Source organism: Chaetomium fimeti (assembly GCF_033439085.1).
Source record: "Chaetomium fimeti strain CBS 168.71 chromosome Unknown B0H64scaffold_1, whole genome shotgun sequence".
Classification (NCBI taxonomy): Eukaryota; Fungi; Ascomycota; class Sordariomycetes; order Sordariales; family Chaetomiaceae; genus Chaetomium; species Chaetomium fimeti.
In genome coordinates, this window is record NW_026944329.1 from 2,031,987 (window position 1) to 2,055,335 (window position 23,349).

Consider the following 23,349-nt stretch of genomic DNA (forward strand, 5'->3'; position numbering starts at 1 on the left):
GTCAAGGCCAAGTTGCAATAACACTCGGAACAAGACAGAGCCAACAGACCGCTTGGCTTGGCAAATAACGAAAAACAAGTGATTGAAATGCTTGGAGTGTGGCTGAACAAAATAAGAAAATTGTAAGCGCCGTAAATGATCAGCCTGCACTAGCTGGAAGTGGCGGAGTTTGCCGTGGCCGTTATATTGATTCGAAGAACAAACACCAGTGGGTTTGGGTTTCAGCTGATTTGCTGATCGCTTTGGTGTCTTGGTTGGCATTGGCAATTAACACCCTGAGAAAGTAAAACAACCCACTTAACTACCTACGTATAAGAGCGAGTTGCCACGTCTTTCCCAGCCCCGATGACCATTGCCGAGACCTGACTCGGCCGTCCGCCTCTCATCTGTCTTCCCGGACCGTTTACTCCCCCTTCCGCCACTCCGGCACGACCGCGTCCCCAACCCTCACCGTCGGGAACTGCCTCTCCTTCGTCAGCCCCGACGCTCCTTGATCCGCGTCATTATAGCACATGTGCACCCCGAAGAACACCTTCCCGTCAAACCTCCGCGTCTTGGACAGCGTCACGAACGGCTCTTCGCTCTTTTCCGCCGTCTCTTGGTTGATGCAGACCATGTGACACCGCCTGCATGCACCTAGCATCTCAAACTCGTGCTGTTGCGGGCCGACTTTTATGCCCGACCAAGAGTCTTCGGCGTAGGGTGTCATGGGAGCGTCAGTGTCTGTAGAGGCGATAACCATGTTGGCCCGGAAGACGGCTGGCAAGACCTCCTTGGAGCCGGGCTTGGAGACGCGCATTTCTTGGTTGAGCGCGGCGACGCTAGGGAGAGTAATGGCGAGGATGGGGCTTTCATTAGAGAGCAGAATCCGCCGAGAGACCGTTTTTTCCGTGTCCGAGTCCGGGGGTGACGGCGGAAATGAACCTGGAAGGGCGGGCTTGGCTGTTGGAAGGAGAGGGAGTTGGTGTTTTTGGAGGTGGGCCTTGGAGTACCGCATGCTTTTGCCGTGCCCGCCCGCGGGGAACCGCGCCAGTAAGCAGGGCACACCGAGGACGTCAGAGAAGAAGTTGTTGATGGCTGTGGATGAATACGTCTCCGCCTGGATTTCCTCTCCACACACACGGGAGGACCTCAAGCGCGAAGATGAGGAGCGGAAAAGAGAGGGGTTTTTGGAGAGAGGTATGCTGATTTCTCGGTCTTGGTGAGCTGGCAACTCCCCTGCGTAGCTGACCCGCAGCTGCCCCCGTTCGAAATCAAGCGACGGGCATATGAGGGCCATTTTGGGATGCCGTTTTTGGCTCAGTGCCTGGCCGGTGCCTTGGTGCACTAGACACCATTCCCTATCCCAAGCAAGACCTTCAGGCCTCACTTCCCAGTCGGCACCCGACGGAACCTGGAATCCACGACAGCTCTTTATGGGGTAGACGTATATGCTGTGGATGCGAAACCGTGACGGTTCATGGGGTTGTGGCACCAGTTCCGTTCTAGCCGAGGACAGTGATGTATCCCGGTAGAACTCGGCAATAAACTCAACGAAACCGTCCACGTCTGAGATGGTACTCATGGCACCGAGACTTGCCCGGATGACGCCAGTTGGCTTCCCAGCCATGATATCGATGTCAGTACCGCAGCGAAAACCCGAACTGAAGTTACGTCTCATTTCCCACGGTTCAAGTCCCAAAGCCGAGGCGATTCCGCCGGGATTGCAGACACCCCCAGTTCGAATATGGAACCCTTTCAGAGCGGCCAGTTTCTCAACCTCGGCCAAGCTTATCCAAGCTCCTTGGCTATTGCGAATATTGAAGGCAACAACGGGGCCAGTGGAGAGGCTGCGGTTCGCTGTCTTTGGGTCTGGTGAGTACAGCACACAGACCGGTTCGCCATTTCTGTGCCTTAACGATTCGAGCTTCGTGTAGAGCATCGTTGATAGAACAGACGTATGGGATGCGACATCCCGCATCGAGCCGAACAGCTGCTTGTGCACGTCCAACGCTGCATCTAGCGCGATGATGCTGTGAACGGGTAATGTTCCATCCTCGAGACGTTCGTGCAGGAACTGGGCCTTTGGTGCGTGCCACTGCTCTTTCAAGCAGACCACCATGTCGACCGTGCCGCCACCGAAGTATCGCCTCGTGTCAAATGCCTCCTCGGCATCCCGCCTCACAATCAATGCGCCCAAATCCGGGAAACCAAAGATTTTGTAGAAGCTGAGTACGGTGAAGTCGGGAGCTGCATCGACCTGGCTCAGGTCGAGCGGGGCGGAGCAGACTAACGCGGCTGCATCCAGCAGCGTGTATGTCTTCCTCGTCCCACGGCGGATCCTCTCAGCCCAGTTCAGAGGGTACCGCCGCCCATCCATGTTGGACTGTGCCGGGTAAGCAAACAGAACCGGGCGGTTTTCGCTGTCGTTTCCGAAAGGGCAGCTTCCGCCAAGCCACTCATCAACTTTTCGGTTGTCGAGACAAAGGCTATTTCGAGCCTCTTCTCTAACACCAATAAGGCTCGTATGGCTCGCCTGGTGATAGGCATAGTCGAACCCATCTGGAGTGGCCCTTAGGGCATCAGCAACCAGCTTGATTCCAGCAGTCGCGTTCGCCACGAAAACGAGGTCGAACTCGGCGGGGTCAGCATTGAAGAAACGCAGCACCCGTAGACGAATATCCTCTATTCGTGTAGTCGAAAGCTGGGATGAGGCCGATGCCGAGTGCGGGTTCCCAAACAGGTTCGAAGTCATGTCCTTTGCGAACCTGTCCATCAAGGACTTGGCGTAGGGAGTGGTCCCGGCATGGTCGAGGTAGATGGAGCCTATTTGTACAATTTAGTTAATCGCCCGCACCCGCTGCGCGTGAGAGTGATGGAATTCCGTACCATTTAGCATAGGATACTCCTCATCCCTGAAGCTTTCGACACGGGCATTGTAGCATGTGTCCACTGACTTTACTTGGTGGTCGGTCCCCGCCATGACCGTTCTGATGTTATCGTCCTGTCCGTGCCTCCACTGATAAAATACCGGCTGGTGACATCTGCGAGCGTAACACTGCGTTACGCATTTTCGTTGGAGTCGGAATTCGCGGTGGCGGCGAAGTGAGTGTGTTAATAAGTACACTGGTACGACAACGAGTTCTGGTCAGGCGCTGCTTTGCCCGTCTTTGGCCCACGCAATCCGGCTTTGGGGCGCGGAGTTCGCCCCCTTCCACTGCGCGGCTGCCAGTGCGGGGGATGTGGGGTCTTCTCCAACTGATAACAAAGGTCCGCTCACTGTGGCTGAACTTATAACAGTCAGCCACAGCTAAGCCACACTTACACTTTAAGTGGTTCGCGTTCGAGCGCGTCAGGGTCCCCGCGACGCGGTCGCGTTCCACGAGCCGGGAAGCGCGAAGCGCCAATTTACATGTGGGCCAGAGCTCCCTTCTTGGCCGCACCACCTTCCTCCCCCAAGCTTCGTCCTTTCCTCTTCCGAATTGAACACAAACAATTCGACTGCACCTACCAGATTCTAATTGTACTGCAAAAATGGCAATTGCAACTCTTGGAAAGAGGACACGAAGCTCTGGGGATGAGGGTAAGTGCCCGTGGTTAACTCACTACACCCAGAAGGAACCGCGACTGACATTGGAACCCTCTTGCAGAGCCGACATTGAGTCTCGACTTCTCCGCGAAACGCTCGAGACGGACTCCGAAAAAGGCCAGCGAGAAGGAGCACATCTCGGTCCACGATAAGGAGAACCAGGAGAATAATCAACCAGAGTCGGATTCCCAGGGGGAGGCTGAGCCTACACCCACGAAGTCTCACTCCAGACGCACCTCGATCGCCAGTACTGTTAGAAGTTGTAAGTGGATTCCGGTCGAGGGAACATTGGGCGAGATACTAACTTCTCGCCCCCCAGCCACCGTCGCCCCTGTCACTCCCTCAACACCACGCCACTACGATGTCTTCGCTAGGGGGACAACAACTCCTCGTCACCGGGTTATGTCGGTCGGTAGACTCTCGAAGCGGATGACACCCCAGACGCCCCTCACCCCGACTACTCTTCAAACGGTTTACCACCAGGCGAGGCAGCTATTCTCGCGCAGCACAGATCCCGGACAACTAATCGGACGCGACGACGAGCGCGCTCAATTACACAAGTTCCTTGAACGCTGCAACACAAGCCGTCCCAGCGGATGCCTTTACGTCAGCGGCCCCCCCGGTACAGGCAAGAGCGCCATGGTCAACAGCATTACCGACGAAGTGGTCTCCGGATCGGATTCTGTACGAAAGGCCTACATCAACTGCATGAGCATCAAGTCGTCCAAGGATCTGTACATCACTCTGCTGGACCAACTCGGCGGAGACGCTGACATGTCCGAGGACGATGTTGTCGAGGCTTTGCAGAAGCTCTTCGTCCGCAAGAAGACCACTGATGTTTTTCTGGTCGTGCTGGACGAGATCGATCACATCCTGACCATGGATCCCGAGAGTCTCTACCGCGTGTTCGAATGGTCGCTGCTGCAAACCGCGCGTCTTACCATGGTGGGCATCGCCAACGCGCTGGACCTCACCGACCGCTTCCTCCCTCGGCTCAAGTCGCGCAACCTCAAGCCCGAACTCCTCCCGTTCCTTCCATATACCGCACCCCAGGTCAAACGGATCATTACGGAACGCCTTAAGACTCTCGCCCCCAAGGGTTCCACCCCCGATTTCATCCCCTTCTTCCATCCGGCGGCCATTGAGCTCTGCTCGCGCAAAGTCTCCAGCCAGACCGGCGACCTGCGCCGTGCGTTCGAAGTCTGCCGTCGCGCCCTCGACCTGGTGGAGTCCGAGACCCGCATGAAGCACGAAAATGAGATCAAAGAGAATCTCCTCCAACAGAGCCCGTCCCGCAAGGTCCTCGGCGAGAACCGCAACTTTGCCTCCCCAGCCCGGCCCTCGGGAGCCCAGCAGCTCCAGAAATCTCTCCAGACTCTCACCGTCTCCACCGCCCCGCGCGTGTCCATAGCCCACCTCAACAAAGTCACCGCCGCAGCCTTCAGCAACGGTGCTAGCCAGCGACTCAAGACCCTCAACCTGCAGCAAAAGGCAGCCCTGTGCTCACTCATGGCCATTGAAAAGCGCAACCGTGCCACCCAGGCCGCCTCCGCCCCCACCACCCCCTCTTCCTCCAGAACGCGCGGCGTGACGGCGCCGACAATCAAGACCCTCTACGCCTCGTACTGCACCCTCTGCACGCAGGACTCGCTCCTCCACCCTCTCTCGTCCTCCGAGTTCCGCGAGGTCGTGGGTAGCCTGGAGACGCTTTCGCTAGTCGCGCCCGTGGACGGCAAGACTGGCTCGTTCGTGGCGCTACTGCAAGGCGGCACGCCCACCCCCAAGCGCGGCAGGAAGAAGAAGGATGTTTTTGCCTTTGGCGGGAGCGGTGGCGGTGGGCTCGCCGCCGACGAGAAGAGGGTTGCTAGCTGTGTTGGGGAGCGGGAGATGGAAGGGGCCGTGGAGGGGCTGGGGGCCGGGATTTTGAGGGGGATTCTGAGCGGAGATGCCTTGGATTAATCGTATGGCTTTTGTATTTTGAGATGGATGCGGGTTGCTTTTGACAGTTCTGGGGGCATGGGTGGCTTGCATAGCATGGCAGAGTATTGCATAGGCTGGTGTAGCATTGTTTGGCGTTTGCGGTGTTGGATTTGGTTTGGAAAAGGGGTGGTGTTGGAGAGCATTGTTATATAGACCACGTCACTGCCTGCTGGGGGCGAGACAAATACATGTGATGATACACATATTCGAGAGCCTCGGGATACTTCCGGTGCCTATTTACTCACATCTTGTGGCTCTCTGCATCCGTTCCAGTATGTATTGTCTACGTAAACAGCAAGATCTCACGCGTTCCAGACACGCTGAATCCGCTTGAATATTCCGTAGAGCCAGTGGCGTTCTAGCAGCCGGAGCAAAGACAAGGGCCGAAGTCAAAGGTGGGGAGACTGCTCTTACATTCCAAGGTAAAACGCGACAAGTCTTAAATACAAACAACCGAACCTATTCCTCCAACAGCTAATCCCTCTTCATGAAACCGTAACATCTAGGCCACTCACCCTTTAACTCACGTTCAGCCATGCGCCGCTCAATCTCGGCAGGCATCATCCGGTGGTCCATCTCGTCGAGTTCTTGCTCTATGCGGCGCTTCTCTTCCTCACATGCCTCACGTATCTGGGGCTTCGTCTCGTCGAGTATCTGTTTCTTCTGGCGATCCAACTCGGCAAATTCCTCGGCCATATCGCTCTTGATGAGGGCCATGGTGCGCGCTTCCGCCTCGCTCCGCTCGGCTTCGCTGCGTGCTTTACCGAGTGCTTCGTTGTCCGCCTCGGCGAAGCGCTGCTGCACCCGGATGCCAAACCGGCGGCTCATATCATCGCATATCTCGTCCATTCGCCGCATCTTCTCAACGTGGATCGCATCGAAGCGGCGGTGCTTCTCGGCGCGTAATTCAGTCACACACCGATCGGTTTCGATGCGCACTTCGTTGCGTATCTCGGCCAATCGGTTCATGTACAGGTATATATTTTCTTCTTCGTCGCCAGGCTCCATCGTGAACTCCTTCGGGTTGGATATGTAGCGGGACCTCCGGAAGATGGCCTGAAGTTTCTCGTACGGTAGAGGGATGGCAGGGTCCCTAGTTTGATATGTTAGGTATCCTGCGTTCACCTACCAGTCAGAGTGAGGAATGACAGACCTTGTAATCCCAGCAGCCAGCTCGGAGGCCGAGGGGCGACAAAAGGCTGGTCGTAACCCAGCAGGGCCGAGGAAGTCGGAGAGATACAGGCCAACCTGGCCAACAGGCTGTTGAGCAAGGTCCTCATCGTAGAAGAGCTCGGATTGCTTGGCCCAGTAGCTTGAGGAGTCGTCTGCTACCCGTAGGCTCACCCAACCCTTCTTCATGTCGGGATACTGCAGGTCAAGAATCATGGCGACTCGGATCTTGCCATCCGACATATCGATGTATTGACACGCCTTCCTTTCCATGTGTTGCCGAGGTTCGCTCTAAGAAACTTCGCAGACAACGGACGGCATCCTGACGATCTTGCCGAATGAAACATCGGCTTGCTTGTAAAGCTTGTTGCCGTATTCGATAGTAACCCAACCCCAGTCTTCGATGGCCTCGAGCGAGTCTCGAAAGATTTCATCACTTGCCGTAACGACCAATTTTTCCATGAACGGGGGGAAGCCAGTGTACTTCCTCAGGTAGTCGCGAAGGCCCATTTGAACCTGGTAGCGAAACTCGGATTCGGATATCTTGAGGAACACCGTCTTGGATTCGTAATCGTATTCGAATCGATGAATCTTCGGTCGGTCGAGCTCACGTAGTCTGACGAACAGCCGATCGGAAAGATCGTCCACCCGGCTTGCGTCGTCCCAGTGAAAGCTGAGAAGAGGCAGGCTACCCCAGTCACCAGTGCCGACGTTATCGTGAGCGTTGATGATACATTCAATGACCTCCTCGGCCGTGGAGACGTTGAGAAACACCTGTGAAGGGTTAACAGGTGCCATTTGCGCGAATGAGAAGGAGAGAAAGGTGCGAAATACATACGGGCTCAACGTGATCGCTACTATATGTGGCAGGCAGCACTGGGAGTGCCGTCGGCAGGGTTCGTGAAGCCATCGCCGGTGCAGACATCGTTGCAATGAGTGATGGGATGGGAATTCCAATTTGGAATGGGAAGATGGGAATAAAAAGGGAAATTTTCGTTACCTGTTGAAGTCAGTTTCGTCTCATCACCACCTTCCTGTAAAGCCAGGCTGGTACTGCTTCCTCATTTCTCGACTTTCCGTCGGAATTTGTAAATAAGTTGTGCGTAGAACCCATCCACTACACAGTAGGGCCCATACAAATGATAGATTGACTCGGTAGATTTTGGATTGCCGTTCCCCTGGATGACTGACACAACAATCTCTAACTCCCAAACCAGTGTTCGCTTGCTTGTTTGCTTTGCTATAACGCTCCATAACCCTCACCTTCACTAAACTTATCCCTTTAACTCAGTTTAAAACCCCACCCAACACCCACTCCTCTATCCACAGCCATGCGTAACCTAGTTATGCGTAGGCATCGCCACATCGGCCTTCTTCGAGATAGCGTCCTCGGCGCTCCACATGGCCGTGACGGTCTTTTGCTGGGTGTAGAAGCTGACGCCGGGCCGGCCGTAGAAGGTGCTGGCGCCGCCGCCGGCGATGCTCTTCTTGTTGCCGGTGAAGCTGAACATGGGGAGGGGCACGGGGATGGGTACGTTGATGCCGACCTGGCCGGCCTCGATGCGGCGGCGGAAGGTCTCGGCCGTGGGGCCCGAGCGCGTGAAGATGGCGACGCCGTTTCCGTACTCGTTGGCGTTGATCAGGTCGATGGCCTCGTCGAGCGTGTCGACGTTGAGGCAGACGAGGACGGGACCGAAGATCTCCTCGCGGTAGCACTGCATCTGGGGGGTGACGTTGGAGATGATGGTCGGGGCGATCCAGTTGCCGTTGGGGTACTTGGCAGGCTTGAAGCCGCGCCCGTCGAGGAGGATGTTGGCGCCCTCAGCCTCGGCCGACGCGATGAGGGACTCGATGCGTGCCTTGCTCTGCGGGGTGATAACGGGGCCGAGGTCGGCGCCTTTCTCGAAGCCGCCGTTGACTGACAGCGCCTTGGCGCGCTCGGCGAGCTCGGGGAGCCAGTCCTTCGTCTCGCCTACCATGACGAGGGTCGAGAGGGCCATACACCGCTGGCCGGCTGCGCCAAAGGCGGCACCGACGACCGCGTTAAGGAACTGGTTCTTGTTGCAGTCGGGGAGCACGGCGGCGTGGTTCTTGGCGCCGAGGTTGGCTTGCACACGCTTCCCGTTGGCGGAGCCGCGCGCAAAGATGTACTCGCCGGCCTTGTTGCCGCCGACGAAGCTGACGGCCTTGATGGCAGGCTCGTCGAGGATGAAGTTGACGGTGCGATGGGCGCCGTGCACGATGTTGACCACACCGTCGGGGAAGCCGGCCTTCTGGCAGAGCTCGGCCAGGATCATGGCCGCGCCGGGGTCGCGCTCGGAAGGCTTGAGGATGAGCGTGTTACCGGTCACGGTGGCGATGGGGATGCACCAGAGAGGGATCATGGCGGGGAAGTCTAGACCGGCAGGTTAGCACCTCCAATCCCATCACCAACTCCAGTATACCAAGACCTACTAAACGGGCAAATCGCAGCAACAACACCCAACGGCTCGCGGTACGTCCTCGTCTCCATATCCTTAGCCACCTCGAGCACCTCGCCCTTCAACAACTCGGGCGCACCGCACGCCGCCTCGGCGACCTGCAGACCGCGGAGCACGTCGCCCTTGGCATCGGCAAAGGTCTTGCCCTGCTCGAGCGTGATGCTCGCGGCGAGCCGGTCCCAGTTCTCGCGGATCAGGGCGACGAACTTGAACATGATCTGCTGGCGGTGCAGCACGCTGGTGGTGCGCCATGTCTCGAAGGCCTTCTGGGCCGAGGCGACGGCGGCGCTGAGCTCCTCGTCCGTGTTCTGCGGCACGCGGGTCACCAGGTTGTTGGTGGCCGGGTCGTGCAGGTCGATGAACTGGGTGGTGCTCGAGGGCACGAACTTGTTGTCGACGAAGTAGGGGGTGTTCTGGACTTCTGCGATCTTCTCGTGTGTGGTTGGGAAGCTGGTGGCAGTGCTGGAGAGCCCAGCGGCGGCCGACGCCGGACTTAGATGTTGTGCTGTGGCGTGTAACCTCCTCACCGCCGTTGACGAGGCGGGCTTTGTTGAGGGCGCCATTCTAGACGATGAGACGAGCAGGGCGGATCTGGGAGTGCTGGATGAGTGTACGAGGCGGCTGGTTGTAGCAGATGCTGAAGCAGCCCTCGTTGCTAGACGACGCATTGTGGTTTCGAGAAGACGGTGAGACTAGGTTCAGGCCGGTCGTTACTTGGTAGGTGGCAGTGGTTGGTCGGGGCGAGTTCGGACAAGGTTGGATTCAATACCGGGCTCTATAATTAACTCCCGAGCTGGGTTGGGATGAGGATGTGGGATTTGGGAATTGGCAATTGCCCCCTGTGGTTGGTTTCTCTCTCGGCGCAGCCCGTCCCTTCTACTTCCTAGTACTTAACGCAGGCACATTGCAGTGGGCGGCTCCTCCCCTTTATCCGATCTGCCGTTCTTGCTGTCGGCAACAGCGCGGGTATCGCTGCGAGTATCGGTCGTGGGGCAAGGGCGGCGAAGAGCGGCGAGCCGTGGATGCTCCAGCTTTCTCCGCAGTCCCCAAAGCCGCGTTCTGCCGACCGCCAATCGGGGGCCCCCAATTCGGTCGTTCGACTGGGGAAGCTCATGTGGAGCCCGCCGAGAGTCCGGGGAGGAGGAGCAGCACCGACCCGATTTGGGGTATCACGGGGCGTGCTCGGTTTGATGCGGAGGCACGACTGGAAAGGCGAGAAGGGCGAGGTTCCTGGGGTCGGGCCAATTCAACAGCAGAAAAGACTGCTTCATCAATCGGGAGCAAACATAAGACGTGTCCAATACTAACGCCTGTGTATTTTGGTCCTAGAATACAGATGCGCCGAGGGACTCCGCAGACCACGAAATAAGCAGAAGAATGAAGCAAAACTAAACGGCCTCTCAATCCGCGCCCGTAATCCTCAAAATTTGTTTGACTTTGACCGTGGCACGCTCTCGATTAAACCCCCGCACCAGGTCCTCCAACCCAAATCACCATCTACGACTGGCTCCGGGTGTTGCGCTTGGTCGCCTCCTTGGCGGTATCGGCGCCGGTGGCGGCGGCCGACGCAGCCTTGTCCTTCACATCCTTGGCCTTCTCCTTGACATCGGCCGCAACCTTCTTGGCGGCCGGAGCAGGGGAGGAACCGAGCCCGACAAGGCCAAAGAGGAGGGCGACGAAGGTGACGAAGAGGGCGGCAATACCACCGGCGATCTCGGGAACAAACTTGATAGCCTCAAGAGGGTCCTGCTTGGCGATGGTAAGGAAAAGGTCGAGCTTCTCCTGGATGTACGTCTTGGGGTCGTCGAGGAACTTGAGGTCGCTCGGCGAGTTGGGCTTCTCCGCCTCCTTGGGCTTGTCGGCCTCCTCGAGGGCCTTCTCGACGGGGTGCTTCTTGAAAAAGGTCTCATCTGCGAGCTTCTTGGCATCCTCGACGGAGTGGCCGACGTAGATGTTGTCAAAGAGGATGTCGTTCTGCATGGTCCAGATCTCAAAGCCAATCTACCGGAATGTCAGCAAGAATCATCACGGTGGGTGAACAAGAAGCGACTTACAGCGCCAATAGGCTCAAAGTTGGCGGGGTGCTTGTCCTCGAAGTAGTCGGGGTTCTTGATCTGGCGCGGAGCCCAGACACCCTTGTAGGCCGGGTTGTCAATGTACGGCGCAGTCCACTTGCCCTTGTAGTCGGGGTTCTTCTTCATCGGCTTGGTCCACGGGCCACAGCCAGAGACATCAGCGCACTTGGGGTTGGCCACGGTGGGGGCAATCCAGTCCCCATCCTCCTCGTCATCCCAGTCCTCGGGCTTCTGAGCCTCGGGGTCGGCGATGGTCAGGGGCTCGTCAACGAGCCAGTCCTCGGGCTGGGTAGCCTCCTCGTCGACGATCTCGTACGGGGCATCCTCATCCCAATCCTCGGGCTTCTTGGCCTCGGGGTCGGCGATACGGGCCTCGTCAACCCAGTCATCGGGCTTCTTGTCCTTGGGGTCGTCGATCTCCTTGGCGGGGTTGACCGCGGGGGTGAAGTCCTCGAGGAGGCTGCCCTCCTTGACCTGCTCGCCGTTCTGCTCGATGACGTACGTGTTGTCGGGGTGCACAATGAGCGTGTACAGCTCCGTGGTCTTGACGATCTTGGCAGCGGCCGGGGCGGTCAGGTGCTTCTCCTCGTACTCGCCCGTCTTGGGGTTCTTGTGGTTGAAGATGAAGTGGACCTTGTTGGTGTGGCCGCACTTGTCGGGGCCGAACATGATGACGTACGGCGTCGTGTTGGAGAACTCGTCCTGATGCAGGGCCTTGGTGTCCCTCAACAGCTTCATGTAGGCACCACCGCACTCGAGGCCATCTGTAGCGCGCGAGTCAGCACTGTGACGCGCGGCGATATGGGCATGCGGGAAAACTTACTCTGCAGCTTGACCTCGTACTGGACCACCAGGTCCTTACCCTTGGGGTCAATCTTCTTGGGGAACTTGGCCGAGATGGCGTGATGGGCAGCGGGGTTCTTGATGACAAGACCTTTGTCGCCCTCCATTCCCTTGTAGACGGTCGGCTCCTCGACGGCCCACTCGCCGACGTATGCCCATTCCTCGTCACCCTGAACATCCTTCTTGGCGTGCGAGGGCTTCCACCGCGTCTCCCAGTCGTCGGTGAACTGCTCGAGGAAGGGGGCCTTGAGCTTGGAGGGCTGGATCAATGCGCGTCAGCAAGGCTGTCCGGTTATTCGCCCTGCTAATGACCCTAAGGTCCAACCGACAGAGCCGGGCAAGGCTGCGATTGTAGCCAGAAAAACGGAAGAGGAAAACTCACGGTGAAGGTCGGAAGCTCGGGGGCAGCCTTGGTGGCCGACTCAGCGACCGAGCTGGTCTCGTCCTTGAGCACCTTCTGCTCGTCGGCGTTTACGCCACCAGCCAAGAAGGCTGCGCTGGCGGCAGCGGCAGCGACGTTGAACTTCATTTTGAGGGACCGAGTGCTATCTCAAGCGGCTCAGTAGACCGATGAATTGAAGTGCAATGCAAGAGGCGAGAGGTTGATGAGGAAAGGAAGGGATGTCTCTGCAGACAGACAACACGATGGGTTGGGCAATGGATATCGCTTCCAGAGCTCAAAGAAAAGAGAAAATCGCCGGGCGTGTGGCAGGCAGCTGGCGTGGTGAATTTGAAGCTCGGGCAGGCGATTTCTGACAACGTGTCTTTAACAAAGCGCTGAGCTTGACCTCCAGCTCCTGCGACAGTGGGACTGCGGGGACACATGGGGTGCCAGGCCGGCCAAACAGCGGGCCTGCCGAACTCCTTGGAACCTTCCGTCTGATTGGACTGCCCTGGCCGATATCTCATGCAAACACCCATCAACAGCACGCCACGGCCATCCAGCAACGGGCTTTCTTTGGGTTTGTGTGTATCAATTGCATACAGAAGTTCTTTCTACTTGTTATTTGGAACCTTACATTCCCAATTGGCACGTGTGTCTTTATTTTTGAGATTCCAATGGCAACAAAGCCGGAAGGCCCGGAGCAACATCAAACCCATCCAAACAGATAACACGCCTGCAACCAGGGCCCCCATATGATTAGACTTTAGCATTACACAGTAAGCGGGACATGAAACTGTATTCCGACACTATCACGGCAACCACTTGAATATATGTAGGAGGACACGGATAGCCAAGTACTATGATCGCAGGGCTGCCCTGTAGGTGAGGTGGCTTGTCCGCTGAGTCAAAGGCAGCTCCTCGGTTTCTCGCCCGATTCGTTTTCTCCAGCATCTCGGGAGGGAGTTAACTCAGAACAGTGCACATAAACCCCAGCGCCTAGCAGCAGACCAGAATCAAAAGAGTCTTGATTGATGCCCGCGAGAGCCTCTCAGCCGGCCTCCAATCCTTCTTCCAGAGAACAAACAAAAGACCACGTGGAGGAACAGTTAAAGGGCAATGTGTTCCATCCAATGTTCCATGAAATGTCCCGGGTGGAGTCGCTGCAATCCAAAGTCAAGCAGTGCCGGAGCAGCGCATTCGAGTGCACGCCGCATGTGCTCCCGCTCCGCATGCCAAGTGGAGGCACCTTCCGGAACCACTCCGCAGATGCGAGCTTCCCTGTCGTCAATTTAGCCCCAAATAGCCTCATGTCGCGATTCGAAACTGCCGCCTCTTATTAATATTTGCCGACAACTGAGGACAGACAGCATCGACAGCACCCATTTTGGAAAGAGGACACCTTGAGTGTTTCGGCCGTAAGCAGTCAGCAGAAAGCGCTAGGACCACATCGCTACCGAACACGCCGCCGACAAACCCGGACCGAGACCGGCATGACCCCGCCATCCAACGGCCAAGCGGCCGAGTCCAACGATCACCTCGTCCAGTCTGATAACCCAGAGCACCCGGCGAACCTGATCCCCTCGCTCTGCGCTAAGTTTTGGACACTCGGCTGGGTTACTGGCACTGGAGGAGGGGCCTCGATCCGCGAAGAGTACGTGCACCTAGCTTATCACCACCTGAGGTACCCCGCTATCAAACCTTGGGGACACAACACTGATTATCGGTTAACGATAGTGACCTCGTCTACATCGCACCCTCGGGCGTCCAGAAGGAGTTGATGAAGCCTTCGGATATTTACGTACTCTCCCTCGCAGCCCAAGCGCAATCCCTCGACCGGCGAAACCGGGTCTACCTGCGCAGCCCGCCCAGCTACAAGCCGAGCCAGTGCACCCCCTTGTTCCTGGCTGCCTTCACGAAGCGGCGCGCCGGCTGCTGCATCCACACGCACTCGCACTGGGCAGTGTTAGTGACGCTGATCCTCGAGACGCAGGGCGCCGGGAAGGACCGGGAGTTTCGCATCAACAACATTGAACAGATCAAGGGATTCGGCAAGGGCTTTGAGAAGAGCGGGAACTTGGGATACCACGACACGCTGGTAATTCCGGTGATTGAAAACACCGCACACGAAGAGGACTTGACCGAGTTCCTCGAGGAAGCGATGGATAAGTATCCGGATACCTACGCCGTGTTGGTGAGGCGGCATGGTGTATATGTGTGGGGTGACAATGTGCACAAGGCGAAGACGCAGTGCGAGAGGTACGGCTCCCTTACATTCGCAAGCAAGGGAAAGCCTCCTGACATGCAGCAGCCTCGACTACCTCTTTCAATTGGCCGTCGAGATGAAGCAGCTCAACCTGCCGTGGATAACCGACATCGAGCCGGTGACGCCGCGGAAGCCGTAGCAGAATCCAAACCCGGCTCCCAGCAGACTACCACAGTACCACATCTCACACGGAGCGAATTGAATGCGTCACCCATCCTCAGTGTCATGGCATGCATTTAATTACCATCAATTCAAACCTGCAAAGTTGCACAGCCTAACTACCCAATACCGATTACCTAGGCCCATTACACCTTCACAAGAAGCCCCTCCCACCCCGAGAACACATCCCTTCCATTGATAGCCCAAACGTCATACCCAAAAACTCAAAAAAGCCTTTCCTTACAGAGCCATGACAGCGGCCACGAGCCCGAGAACACCGACGACACCCGAGGACGCGCCAACCAGGGAGGCGGCGCCAGTCGACTCGGACGGCGAGGGCCCGTCGGAGGTCTGGGTGCCCTCGCTGTCGTCGGTGCCGGTGGCGTCGTCGTTGCCGGTGTTGTCGCCGTTGCCGCTGTCGTCGTTGCCGCTGTCATCGTTGCTGTCGTTGCTGTCGTCGCTGTCGCCGTTGCCGCCGGTGCTGGCGCCGCCCGTGGGCTGCGGGGTGCCGGCCGACGGGGTGTAGTAGTTGGCGCCGATGCAGTCGCTCACGCACTTGGTGTAGGCGTTGTTGTCGGCCTCGGTGCCCTCGCCGATGGGGCAGGCGGCAACGCAGTCGTTGGTGGCGTTGGCCTGGGGGAAGTACGATTAGTTTACATGTTGTTTGGTTGGGGGGGGGGGCAAGCGTGGTAGGGGGTTGGCATACCTGCGAGTCGTTGGGGAAGGGGACGGAGGTGCACTTGGCGCGGCAGTTCACGTCCTTGGGGTCGCAAGCATCGAGGCAGCGGAGGACCTCAGCCTGCGCAGAGCTCTGGGCAGCCCCGGCGCTGCTCACAGTCGTCTGGGCGTTGGCGAACAGCGCAAGGCCGGCGGCGACGAAGATGGAGGTGACACGCATGTTGGCGGTGTTGTGGTATTACAGATATTAAGTGTGTAATTGGTGTGTGTGTGAGCAAGTGATGCTTCAACGAGTGTGTAATATGGAACACGATATGAAAGACGGGAGAGGTGACAGGTGAAAGAAGACACAGAGAAGGTTGAGGATGGTGGGATCAAAACAGGAGGAGAGAGGAATTTGAATTCCTCGCTGCGGTCCGGGCTGGGCATTCTTATCCGTTTTCCCATCCCAAGGGAGACCAGACCATCAGGGAACGCCCTCGGGCGTCTTCCGGAAGCTGGCGCCGTGCAAGGAGCGGCTGGGTCACTTCCCACCCGCATTCTGCTGCCGCGGTACATACCATCCAATCGTCCAGAGCGTGCCAACCGCGCCATTCCGTCCCCACTCCCAGAATAAACACGAGGGGTGGGATCCTCCCTCCTCGGTCCCATTCGTGCCACAGAGGCACAGCAACGGGCATGCGGGCTCAACCGAGCAAACGAGATCGCAAGGAAACCCAGGGGGAGGCGTGGGAAACGTCGAGATTTCTTGTTTACTGTCGTGCGACATTCCTATTCCTCCCCCTCTCATCCGTCCGCATTCTCAGCTTTCCTCGAGGATATTTACAATTTACACGAAACGCCGAGTGCTACCTGAGCAGTTCTGTCAAGAAAACCGCATCTCCTCGCCTTTCCTGCGAGCCTGCTCCGAGGGGCGAAAAAAAGAAACCATGGCGCGCTTGTTTAAGATTGCGATAACTCAAATCCCAGCACCACGCTCTGGTCAGCCCAAAGAGTGGAAAGGAGTGGCAGTCGCCCGATCTGGCCCTCCGATCATTCTGGGCACCAATCATGACGCGGGATTTCGCGTAACAGGCTCCAGGGAAAGAAGACTTGGCGCCCACGGCCCAGCAACCACAGCGCCGTGCAGCCTGGCGAGCCTGGGGACAGCCCGGGAAACACCCCTGGAGGCGCGATGTCATCGGTCGCAAGGGAAGATGGAGGGGACGCCGGTTTTTATTCCTTTGGTGGCACGCACGGATCCATGGCATGGGAACCTGAAGCTCCTCCAAGCCATGGAGATTGTGGAAATGTGTGGTTGTATTCTGCGCTTGGGTGCCTGTGCTCGTGTGGAAGGAGCAAACACCCCGGCTGCTGGCCACACACTTTCTTGATCACAAGCCATCAATTTGATCTATTCGTGTATTTTCCTTTTTTCGGTCGCACCGGTCAGGATGTGGATCGGCCATCATCATCCCCGGCCGTTGCCTCTCCATTTTTGAGCCTTCTCGAGTCCAGAGCCGACGTTAACTCACAACGGCCGAAACAAACAACACCAACAAGAGATGAGACGGATGGATCTAGCCTCTAAACTAGCGCCTCGGCACCGTCCAAAGTTACTTCGGTGGCTTTCTTCCCTCAGCTGCAGCCTTCTGACCAATGACCTCGGCCGGTCTTGACTTGTCTCCTTGTGCCCAAGACGACCAGTGCGAATTGGTCGGGGGATCGTCGATCCACACGACGACGGTGAACACCACGACGAGTCGTCTCATGACAGAATCCGTTGGTGATTTGTCTCGGGCGTTGGTTCATTAGTTATATTATTGAGGAAGTCAATCACGCTATCACACAACTAGCGTGTTTGTCACCAAACCACATCAAGAGGTGGCTGGTAAATTGAGTCTGAGGGCAGATTGGTGACTCAATCAGCCTCAACATCGGACAAGCCTCCGTTCGGCATCATAATCGGGCATGCACCCATCATCATTACCGTTCTCCTCCAGGCCCGGACCACAACCGTAACAGCGCGCGAGATGGATCTAACCCATGTCCAAAAAACAAACCGCCTCCCCTGCATTTCGCCGTTGAGACGACTGCACCTCCGCGAAGTCGCGGAGGAACCGGCACCGCCGTCTTCCGCCGACCGGGGAAAGCGGTCACGAGAGTTGCTGGCGCTTTCTCACGAACTAGCGTGATGCCGCGGCCAGGCCCGAGGACATGGCGGTCGGGGCGGTCGCATGTCGAGTCATCCTTTGACGTGGTGCGAAAGAAGACCCAGGCGGCGTTGAACTATGCCCTGGTCACTCCGCTGGCAATCTTCGGAAACTCTGGAGCTCCCCGCCGGGTAGTGGAAGAAGTGTGTCGTCCGAGAGCGAGGGTGGGCCCGAAGAGACAGCATTCCCTGCGGAGGTTGTGGGTGGGATCGTCGGTGTGGGCGTTTATCACGAGACATCCGACTCGGAAGTCGTTCGTTGCTTGTTTGCCCTGATGTTGACTTTGCCGAAGAGCGGGACAAGGATGGTCGGACATTTCGAGCGCAAAGACCAACACAGCACTGGATTACGACATGAAATGCTGCAAAAACCTGCAGAGAAAACGAACAGCTCCACTTGATACGAGGGGGTTCAAAAGAGACCGCTCTTCCTGCTTTGACATTTCACACGCCGGGCGGCACTCGTCCGTGTCAATTTCGTCTGTCCAAGCCACACCCTGTCTCGGTCACCGCCGGGGCAAGGGACAGCATGGTGATTCCGGCTTGCCGACACTGGAGACCGCGAGGAAAACAGGGAAAAGCAAGCTGGAATACACAGAATTTTCTAGCATTGTCAATGCATTGTCTCGTTCTCCAAGCGTGAAGCAAGCCAATTTCCAGGCTCACGGCAACAAAGCGGGGGACCGTTGTCAACTCCACCGCCCCATACTTTTGTTCATGGGCCCCTGTGTTCGCGATCTGGTCGGTCCGCTCCACATCGGGCCGGTCGTTCGAGGCCGAGTGGTATCAGTCTCACCGGGCCGGGGACAGTCAATGGGGAGGTTTCGCACGGGTTCTCCCTCCAACTTGATCCCCAGTGAATTCGAGAATCGGCTGGCTTTTGGCATCCCCAGAATGCCCTAGCCGACAACTCTGGAGTTGCCATCAACCCATTCATGGGCCGGGAATCAGATGGAACATACGAATGTGGTGCGGGGAAGCCTCCAGGTTGGGGCCCGGCTGCCGCATGTGAGATGGTGGTTGTGGATACCGTTAGGATCGCGTCAAGGCGGCTTTCCCGCCGTCTCAACGATTTCCCCCCCGGAGCAACGGGCAGCCTCGTATCGGGTCAGCTCAGGAGCAGCGTGAAGCTCTCTAAGGCGGCGAATGCTCACAGCCCTAGATTTCTCTAGCCGACGCTATTCGAGCGCTCGCGGGGATGGTGATGATTCACGCATGGAATAGACGCCTTCAAGTTGGCGGGAGCCGCTATCCTCGGACGCCACGGTTCAGACGAGCTCGGCACTCCCAGCCTCCACCAGCGGCTTCGCGTCGGCCCACCGCAGGATCACGATATCGCTCTCCTTCAGATCCGCGGACGCATCCGTGTCGACGCCGCGGCCCTCGACGGGCGTGTCCTTCAGCGCGCGGATAAACACGGCCGACTCGAGGTCCGGCGTCTCGATCATGCTGATGCCGGCGGCCGCGTCGTTCAGGTTCTGCAGGTTGGCCGGGAACGACGACAGGAAGGACGAGAGGTAGTGGTTGTGCAGCAGGGCCTGGTGGCGGGTCGCGTAGGCCAGCTCCATCTCGGACAGGCGGGCGCGCAGGTCGTCGGTCGACAGGTAGTGCAGGGTGTGGCGGTCGATCTTGGCGATGCGGGCGCGCAGGTAGCTGCGCACGAGGTAGCGGTAGCGCTCGAGCTCGGTCTGGATGACGATCAGGGCGAAGTTGGTCTTGGGGTCCATGTCGCCCGTCATCTCCTCGACCTTCTCGATCTGCCGCTTGATGTTGTCGTTGATGCGCTCGAAGAGGCCGTCGGCCGGCCAGCTGTGTGTTTCATGTTGAATCAGCGCGTGTTGGGAGCGAAGGGGTCGAGAGCTTGAGGGGCATACGGCAGGAGCTCGGGCGCAGATCTCTCGGCGATCCAGGCGCGGGTGAGCTCTTGGAGATCGCGCTTTTCTTGTGGAATGGTGTGGAAGGTCGGGTCTACCTCCCGGAGAATGTCGTCGATATCCATGGTGGCCGCTGTGAGCGAATAACTAACGCAAAATGGCCGCTTTCGTTCGAACAAGGATTTTGTGGAAGTGCACAGATGCAATATGCAACTGGCAGCCCTTGTCGAGCTGATGGCCAAGTACCTCATGCGCGTTTCTGTTGTCGCGCTGAACGCGGGGCATTCGGTGGGGGTTGCTGGCTGCTGAGTGGTCCCGACAATTGGCCGCCAGCCCTGTCGATGAGACGCTGCGGCAACACACCGATTTGGAGTGCCTGCCAAGTGCCGCCTCTTCCCTGCTTCCCGAGACTTCATCCCATATCCAGTCTTTTTACTGCATTTGGACTGAAACAAACTGTCAGCGAGCTTTTATTTTCTATCTCGTGTCATCATTTAATATTCATTCAATTCAATGGTACATACAATCACCACCGTAGAACTTCCCAGCGGGCCGTTCTTTTAACACAACCTCCAAATTTCTATCGGGCACATCGGGCTTGTTCTTCAGCCCAATGCTCCCCGCCCGCTCCCACAGCTGCGAGCTCCGGCGATGACGGCTGAAGAAGTTCTTCTTATTCCGTGGGCGATTCGACAGTTCGACAGCCCCGCGTCAGCTACACCCCCGTCGATCACAACCAGTCAAGCGATGGTTGGGTTCACAACTTCTCCGAAATCCCGACGGCCTGCATCAATGGCTGTCTGTCCGATCTAAAGAAGGGACAAGGAAAGGCAGAGGAAGGCCAGCCTCTCTGACCCCCTCGCTTGACCCCTGCCTCAAACCCACGTTATTGGTCATTGTTCGCTCGGGCCTAAGTGGTGCCCGCCATTCCGGGTTGTTGTTGCGCAGCTGAGAAGTCGGTGTATGCGTATGGTCTGCACGCCGCCACATGTCTTGGTCCATGATTTGTTGTCTGACGCGGTGAGCGAGGGGAGCGAAGGCTCTGTATGTAGAATGGGGAGGGATCGTCCTTGAGCCACACCCCTCCGTCAGCTTCCCTGATGACATCTAGCCTGTCCTTGACGTAAGTCGTTTGCTCTCCTCATGGAACCACATCATGATCCGGCATCATCGCCATGACTCCTGTCCAGGCCCGGCTGGCTGCTGTCATTACCACCGTCCTAGCATTCGCTACCTGTCCAGCCTCGTCGTCTATACTGAGACATATATTCGAAACGAGCCTGTCTCTTGCGCCTGGTGCAGATACCCGGTACCACAAGACTTGGTTGGACCCAATTCCCGGGACCGAGCCTTTGTTTGGTCGCCAGGAACGCACCCTGGACGTAGGGAGGAGAGACTGCCTCGCTAACGGCTCCAACTACTGCTTCGGTAACGATGTTGACTTCTGCCCCAGCTGTGGAAACTGTTGCGTCGATGGGGATTTCTGCTGCGGAAGCGGGAAGGTGTGTTGCGGATCTGGTTGCTGTTCGAGTGACCAAGCATGCTCCGAGGGGAAGTGTCTCGCTTCAGTGTAAGTCAAGTGTATCTGGGCTGCCACAGGAATCCTAGGCCACCAAGTTGACAAGCCAAGGGAAACCGTAACGGTTACGTCGACTGTCGACCAAACCACCACACACATTGCGACACAGCGAGCCACCATTTTCATAGCCGAGGTTGAAACATCAACGATTCTGTCTACCACCGATGTCACCATCTCAACCGCGGCCACGCAGACCAGCGTCGTGTGGGAGACGACAACCGCCGTTGCAAAAAGAGCTGTCACCAGACCCCAGTCGAGTAGAGACAGCCAGCCATCAACCTCGGGGTTCTCGATCCCCACTGATTCCACCCCAATCCCAAAGGAAGCGAGGCAAGAGGCCACTCCTACGGTGACCGACTATGTCACTCAAACGATTGATGTCACGAGCATATCCTCCGTCATGATTACCGTCCATACAACTTCAACGGAAGTGGCAACAGTTTATCAAACAAACACTCAGTGCGTCTTAAGATCCCAAGATCCTCTTCATGTCCAGACCAGCCGTGATGGGTCCCGCCTAGCACAGCTATGCTCACACCCCCCCTAGCGTTCTCAAAGCAGAAACAACAACCACCATAACCTCCACTATCACACTCACCTCCCACCCACCCACGACCGTCACCCTCACCGAGACGGCCAGCCTCATCCCTTCACCCACCGCATCCGAAACTAACCAACCCACCTCTTCATCTTCCGCTGCACCAAACTCACTCCCAACCCCAGCGATAGCCGGCATAGCAGCAGGAAGCAGCGTCCTCGCCTTGCTCCTAGCCGGGTTCATCATCCTCTCCATCCGCCGCCGCTGCGGTGGGGCTTTCCGACGAGAGGGAAAAAGACGACCCTCCACCGAATCCGTCACTCTCGACTATTTCCAGCAGCAATACCACCATCACCACCACCAACCCCTCCACTCCGACGAGGACGCAACTCTCTACCCCGGAACCGGAACCGGAACCGCCACCCGAAGCCGTAGCAGCACCCACACCGGCACGCGAACCAGCACCGGGCTCCGCCCCAGCCTCGGCTCAAGACAACCCACCATACCAAATGTCCTGCCACAATTCGCCACCGTCACGGCCGCCGCCGCCGCCCACCACGACACCGAGTACACGCTCCCCGTCTCGGCCACCTCCATTCCCACCACCCCCACCAGCCCCGCCGCTGCCAGTACCGGCGCTTATGGCAAAGGCAACGGGGGCGGGTATCTAACCGCCCACCCGGAGCAGTACCAGCATCAGTACAAGCAGCACCACGAGCGCAACGCCTCCGGACTGACAACCCTCGTCGGCACGCCGTCACCTACAGCACCAGTATTTGCCGTGCCGGCCGGCGGGAAGGGGGTGGAGGAGTACACGCATCATCTGCAGACGCAGAAACAGAAACTCGCGGGTATGCCGGAGATGCCGGGAAGTCCCGTCGGTAGCAGCCCCGCAGGCAGCCCGGTCGGCGGTCCGGTCGGCAGTCCGGTCGGCAGTCCGATTGGCAGTCCGGGGAGGGGGTGGGTGTATCAGGTTGAGGTTGGGGATGGGGGTAGGCGGAGTCTGGGCGCCGGTGGTGGTGGTGTGGGTGGTGGTGGTGGTGTTGGTGATGTTAGTGGTGCGCGGCAGAGGGCGTATTCGTCGCCTTCGGCGGCGGCGGTCGCTCCTCCCCCTCCAGCTGCCGCTGCTGCTGGGGTTGCGCCGCGGGTTCCGGCATGGCGCTATCAGAGGGGTCGGGCGGTGACGGTGGGGGAGCTGGCGGGGGATGTGGTTGCGATAGAGTTGGATGGGGATGGCGGGCGGCGGGGTTGAGGGGGGTTGTCCGTTATGTGGTGTGGGGTGTGAAGAAGTTGTGGCGTACCTCCTCCTGGCTGGCCATTAGCGAACTCTCGTTTTTGTTTTTGTGTTCATTCTTTCCCGGCGTTCATCTTTCGTTTTGCCTTTTTAGATACCCCGGGATGACTTTCGTTTAGAGCGGGCAAGGAGGCGGCTGGGCTGGTTTATAACTAGATGGGTCTGGTTTGACGATGCCCGTATTGGCACATCTTCTATCGGATAACTAGGCAGTTAAGGATGGAGGGGACGCCTGCAGAGCGGCCGAGGACGGCCAAGACAAATCGTTCAAT

General features: G+C 57.7%; 9 protein-coding genes across 9 annotated transcripts; 3 read left to right on the forward strand and 6 right to left on the reverse strand.

Moving 5' to 3' along the window:
- Positions 1 to 40: 40 nt before the first annotated feature.
- On the reverse strand, positions 41 to 3,168 carry B0H64DRAFT_380868 (molybdenum cofactor sulfurase). Its single transcript, XM_062802760.1, has 2 exons — positions 2,869 to 3,168; positions 41 to 2,805 (listed from the first exon to the last, which is right to left on the reverse strand). Exons 1-2 carry the CDS (start codon positions 2,960 to 2,962, stop codon positions 404 to 406), a joined length of 2,496 nt encoding a protein of 831 aa, XP_062663926.1. The 5' UTR covers positions 2,963 to 3,168; the 3' UTR covers positions 41 to 403.
- A 282-nt stretch (positions 3,169 to 3,450) lies between these two features.
- B0H64DRAFT_351984 (P-loop containing nucleoside triphosphate hydrolase protein) lies at positions 3,451 to 5,743 on the forward strand. Its single transcript, XM_062801480.1, has 3 exons — positions 3,451 to 3,562; positions 3,630 to 3,830; positions 3,888 to 5,743. The coding sequence occupies exons 1-3, from the start codon at positions 3,514 to 3,516 to the stop codon at positions 5,525 to 5,527; spliced, it is 1,890 nt and encodes a 629-aa protein (XP_062663927.1). The 5' UTR covers positions 3,451 to 3,513; the 3' UTR covers positions 5,528 to 5,743.
- Positions 5,744 to 5,850: 107 nt separating this feature from the next.
- Positions 5,851 to 7,643, reverse strand: B0H64DRAFT_369672 (uncharacterized protein; the record flags this gene model as incomplete). The annotated part of the gene is made up of 5 exons (XM_062802042.1): positions 5,851 to 5,906; positions 6,076 to 6,641; positions 6,702 to 6,983; positions 7,035 to 7,492; positions 7,557 to 7,643. 5 exons carry the CDS (start codon positions 7,641 to 7,643, stop codon positions 5,851 to 5,853), a joined length of 1,449 nt encoding a protein of 482 aa, XP_062663928.1.
- Positions 7,644 to 8,058: 415 nt separating this feature from the next.
- B0H64DRAFT_414375 (Aldehyde/histidinol dehydrogenase) lies at positions 8,059 to 9,866 on the reverse strand (the record flags this gene model as incomplete). Its single annotated transcript, XM_062805029.1, has 2 exons — positions 8,059 to 9,113; positions 9,173 to 9,866. 2 exons carry the CDS (start codon positions 9,864 to 9,866, stop codon positions 8,059 to 8,061), a joined length of 1,749 nt encoding a protein of 582 aa, XP_062663929.1.
- A 734-nt stretch (positions 9,867 to 10,600) lies between these two features.
- Positions 10,601 to 12,900, reverse strand: B0H64DRAFT_14982 (Calreticulin family-domain-containing protein). Its single transcript, XM_062798417.1, has 4 exons — positions 12,499 to 12,900; positions 12,097 to 12,376; positions 11,253 to 12,037; positions 10,601 to 11,199 (listed from the first exon to the last, which is right to left on the reverse strand). Exons 1-4 carry the CDS (start codon positions 12,643 to 12,645, stop codon positions 10,696 to 10,698), a joined length of 1,716 nt encoding a protein of 571 aa, XP_062663930.1. The 5' UTR covers positions 12,646 to 12,900; the 3' UTR covers positions 10,601 to 10,695.
- A 1,001-nt stretch (positions 12,901 to 13,901) lies between these two features.
- Positions 13,902 to 15,038, forward strand: B0H64DRAFT_15061 (Methylthioribulose-1-phosphate dehydratase). The gene is made up of 3 exons (XM_062798427.1): positions 13,902 to 14,152; positions 14,236 to 14,757; positions 14,810 to 15,038. The coding sequence occupies exons 1-3, from the start codon at positions 13,992 to 13,994 to the stop codon at positions 14,901 to 14,903; spliced, it is 777 nt and encodes a 258-aa protein (XP_062663931.1). The 5' UTR covers positions 13,902 to 13,991; the 3' UTR covers positions 14,904 to 15,038.
- Positions 15,039 to 15,163: 125 nt separating this feature from the next.
- Positions 15,164 to 15,821, reverse strand: B0H64DRAFT_369676 (uncharacterized protein; the record flags this gene model as incomplete). Its single annotated transcript, XM_062802043.1, has 2 exons — positions 15,164 to 15,556; positions 15,630 to 15,821. The coding sequence occupies 2 exons, from the start codon at positions 15,819 to 15,821 to the stop codon at positions 15,164 to 15,166; spliced, it is 585 nt and encodes a 194-aa protein (XP_062663932.1).
- Positions 15,822 to 19,060: 3,239 nt separating this feature from the next.
- On the reverse strand, positions 19,061 to 19,791 carry B0H64DRAFT_369677 (DNA replication complex GINS protein SLD5; the record flags this gene model as incomplete). Its single annotated transcript, XM_062802044.1, has 2 exons — positions 19,061 to 19,601; positions 19,667 to 19,791. 2 exons carry the CDS (start codon positions 19,789 to 19,791, stop codon positions 19,061 to 19,063), a joined length of 666 nt encoding a protein of 221 aa, XP_062663933.1.
- A 794-nt stretch (positions 19,792 to 20,585) lies between these two features.
- B0H64DRAFT_15069 (uncharacterized protein) lies at positions 20,586 to 23,279 on the forward strand. The gene is made up of 3 exons (XM_062798430.1): positions 20,586 to 21,236; positions 21,297 to 21,704; positions 21,793 to 23,279. The coding sequence occupies exons 1-3, from the start codon at positions 20,842 to 20,844 to the stop codon at positions 23,033 to 23,035; spliced, it is 2,046 nt and encodes a 681-aa protein (XP_062663934.1). The 5' UTR covers positions 20,586 to 20,841; the 3' UTR covers positions 23,036 to 23,279.
- Positions 23,280 to 23,349: the final 70 nt, after the last annotated feature.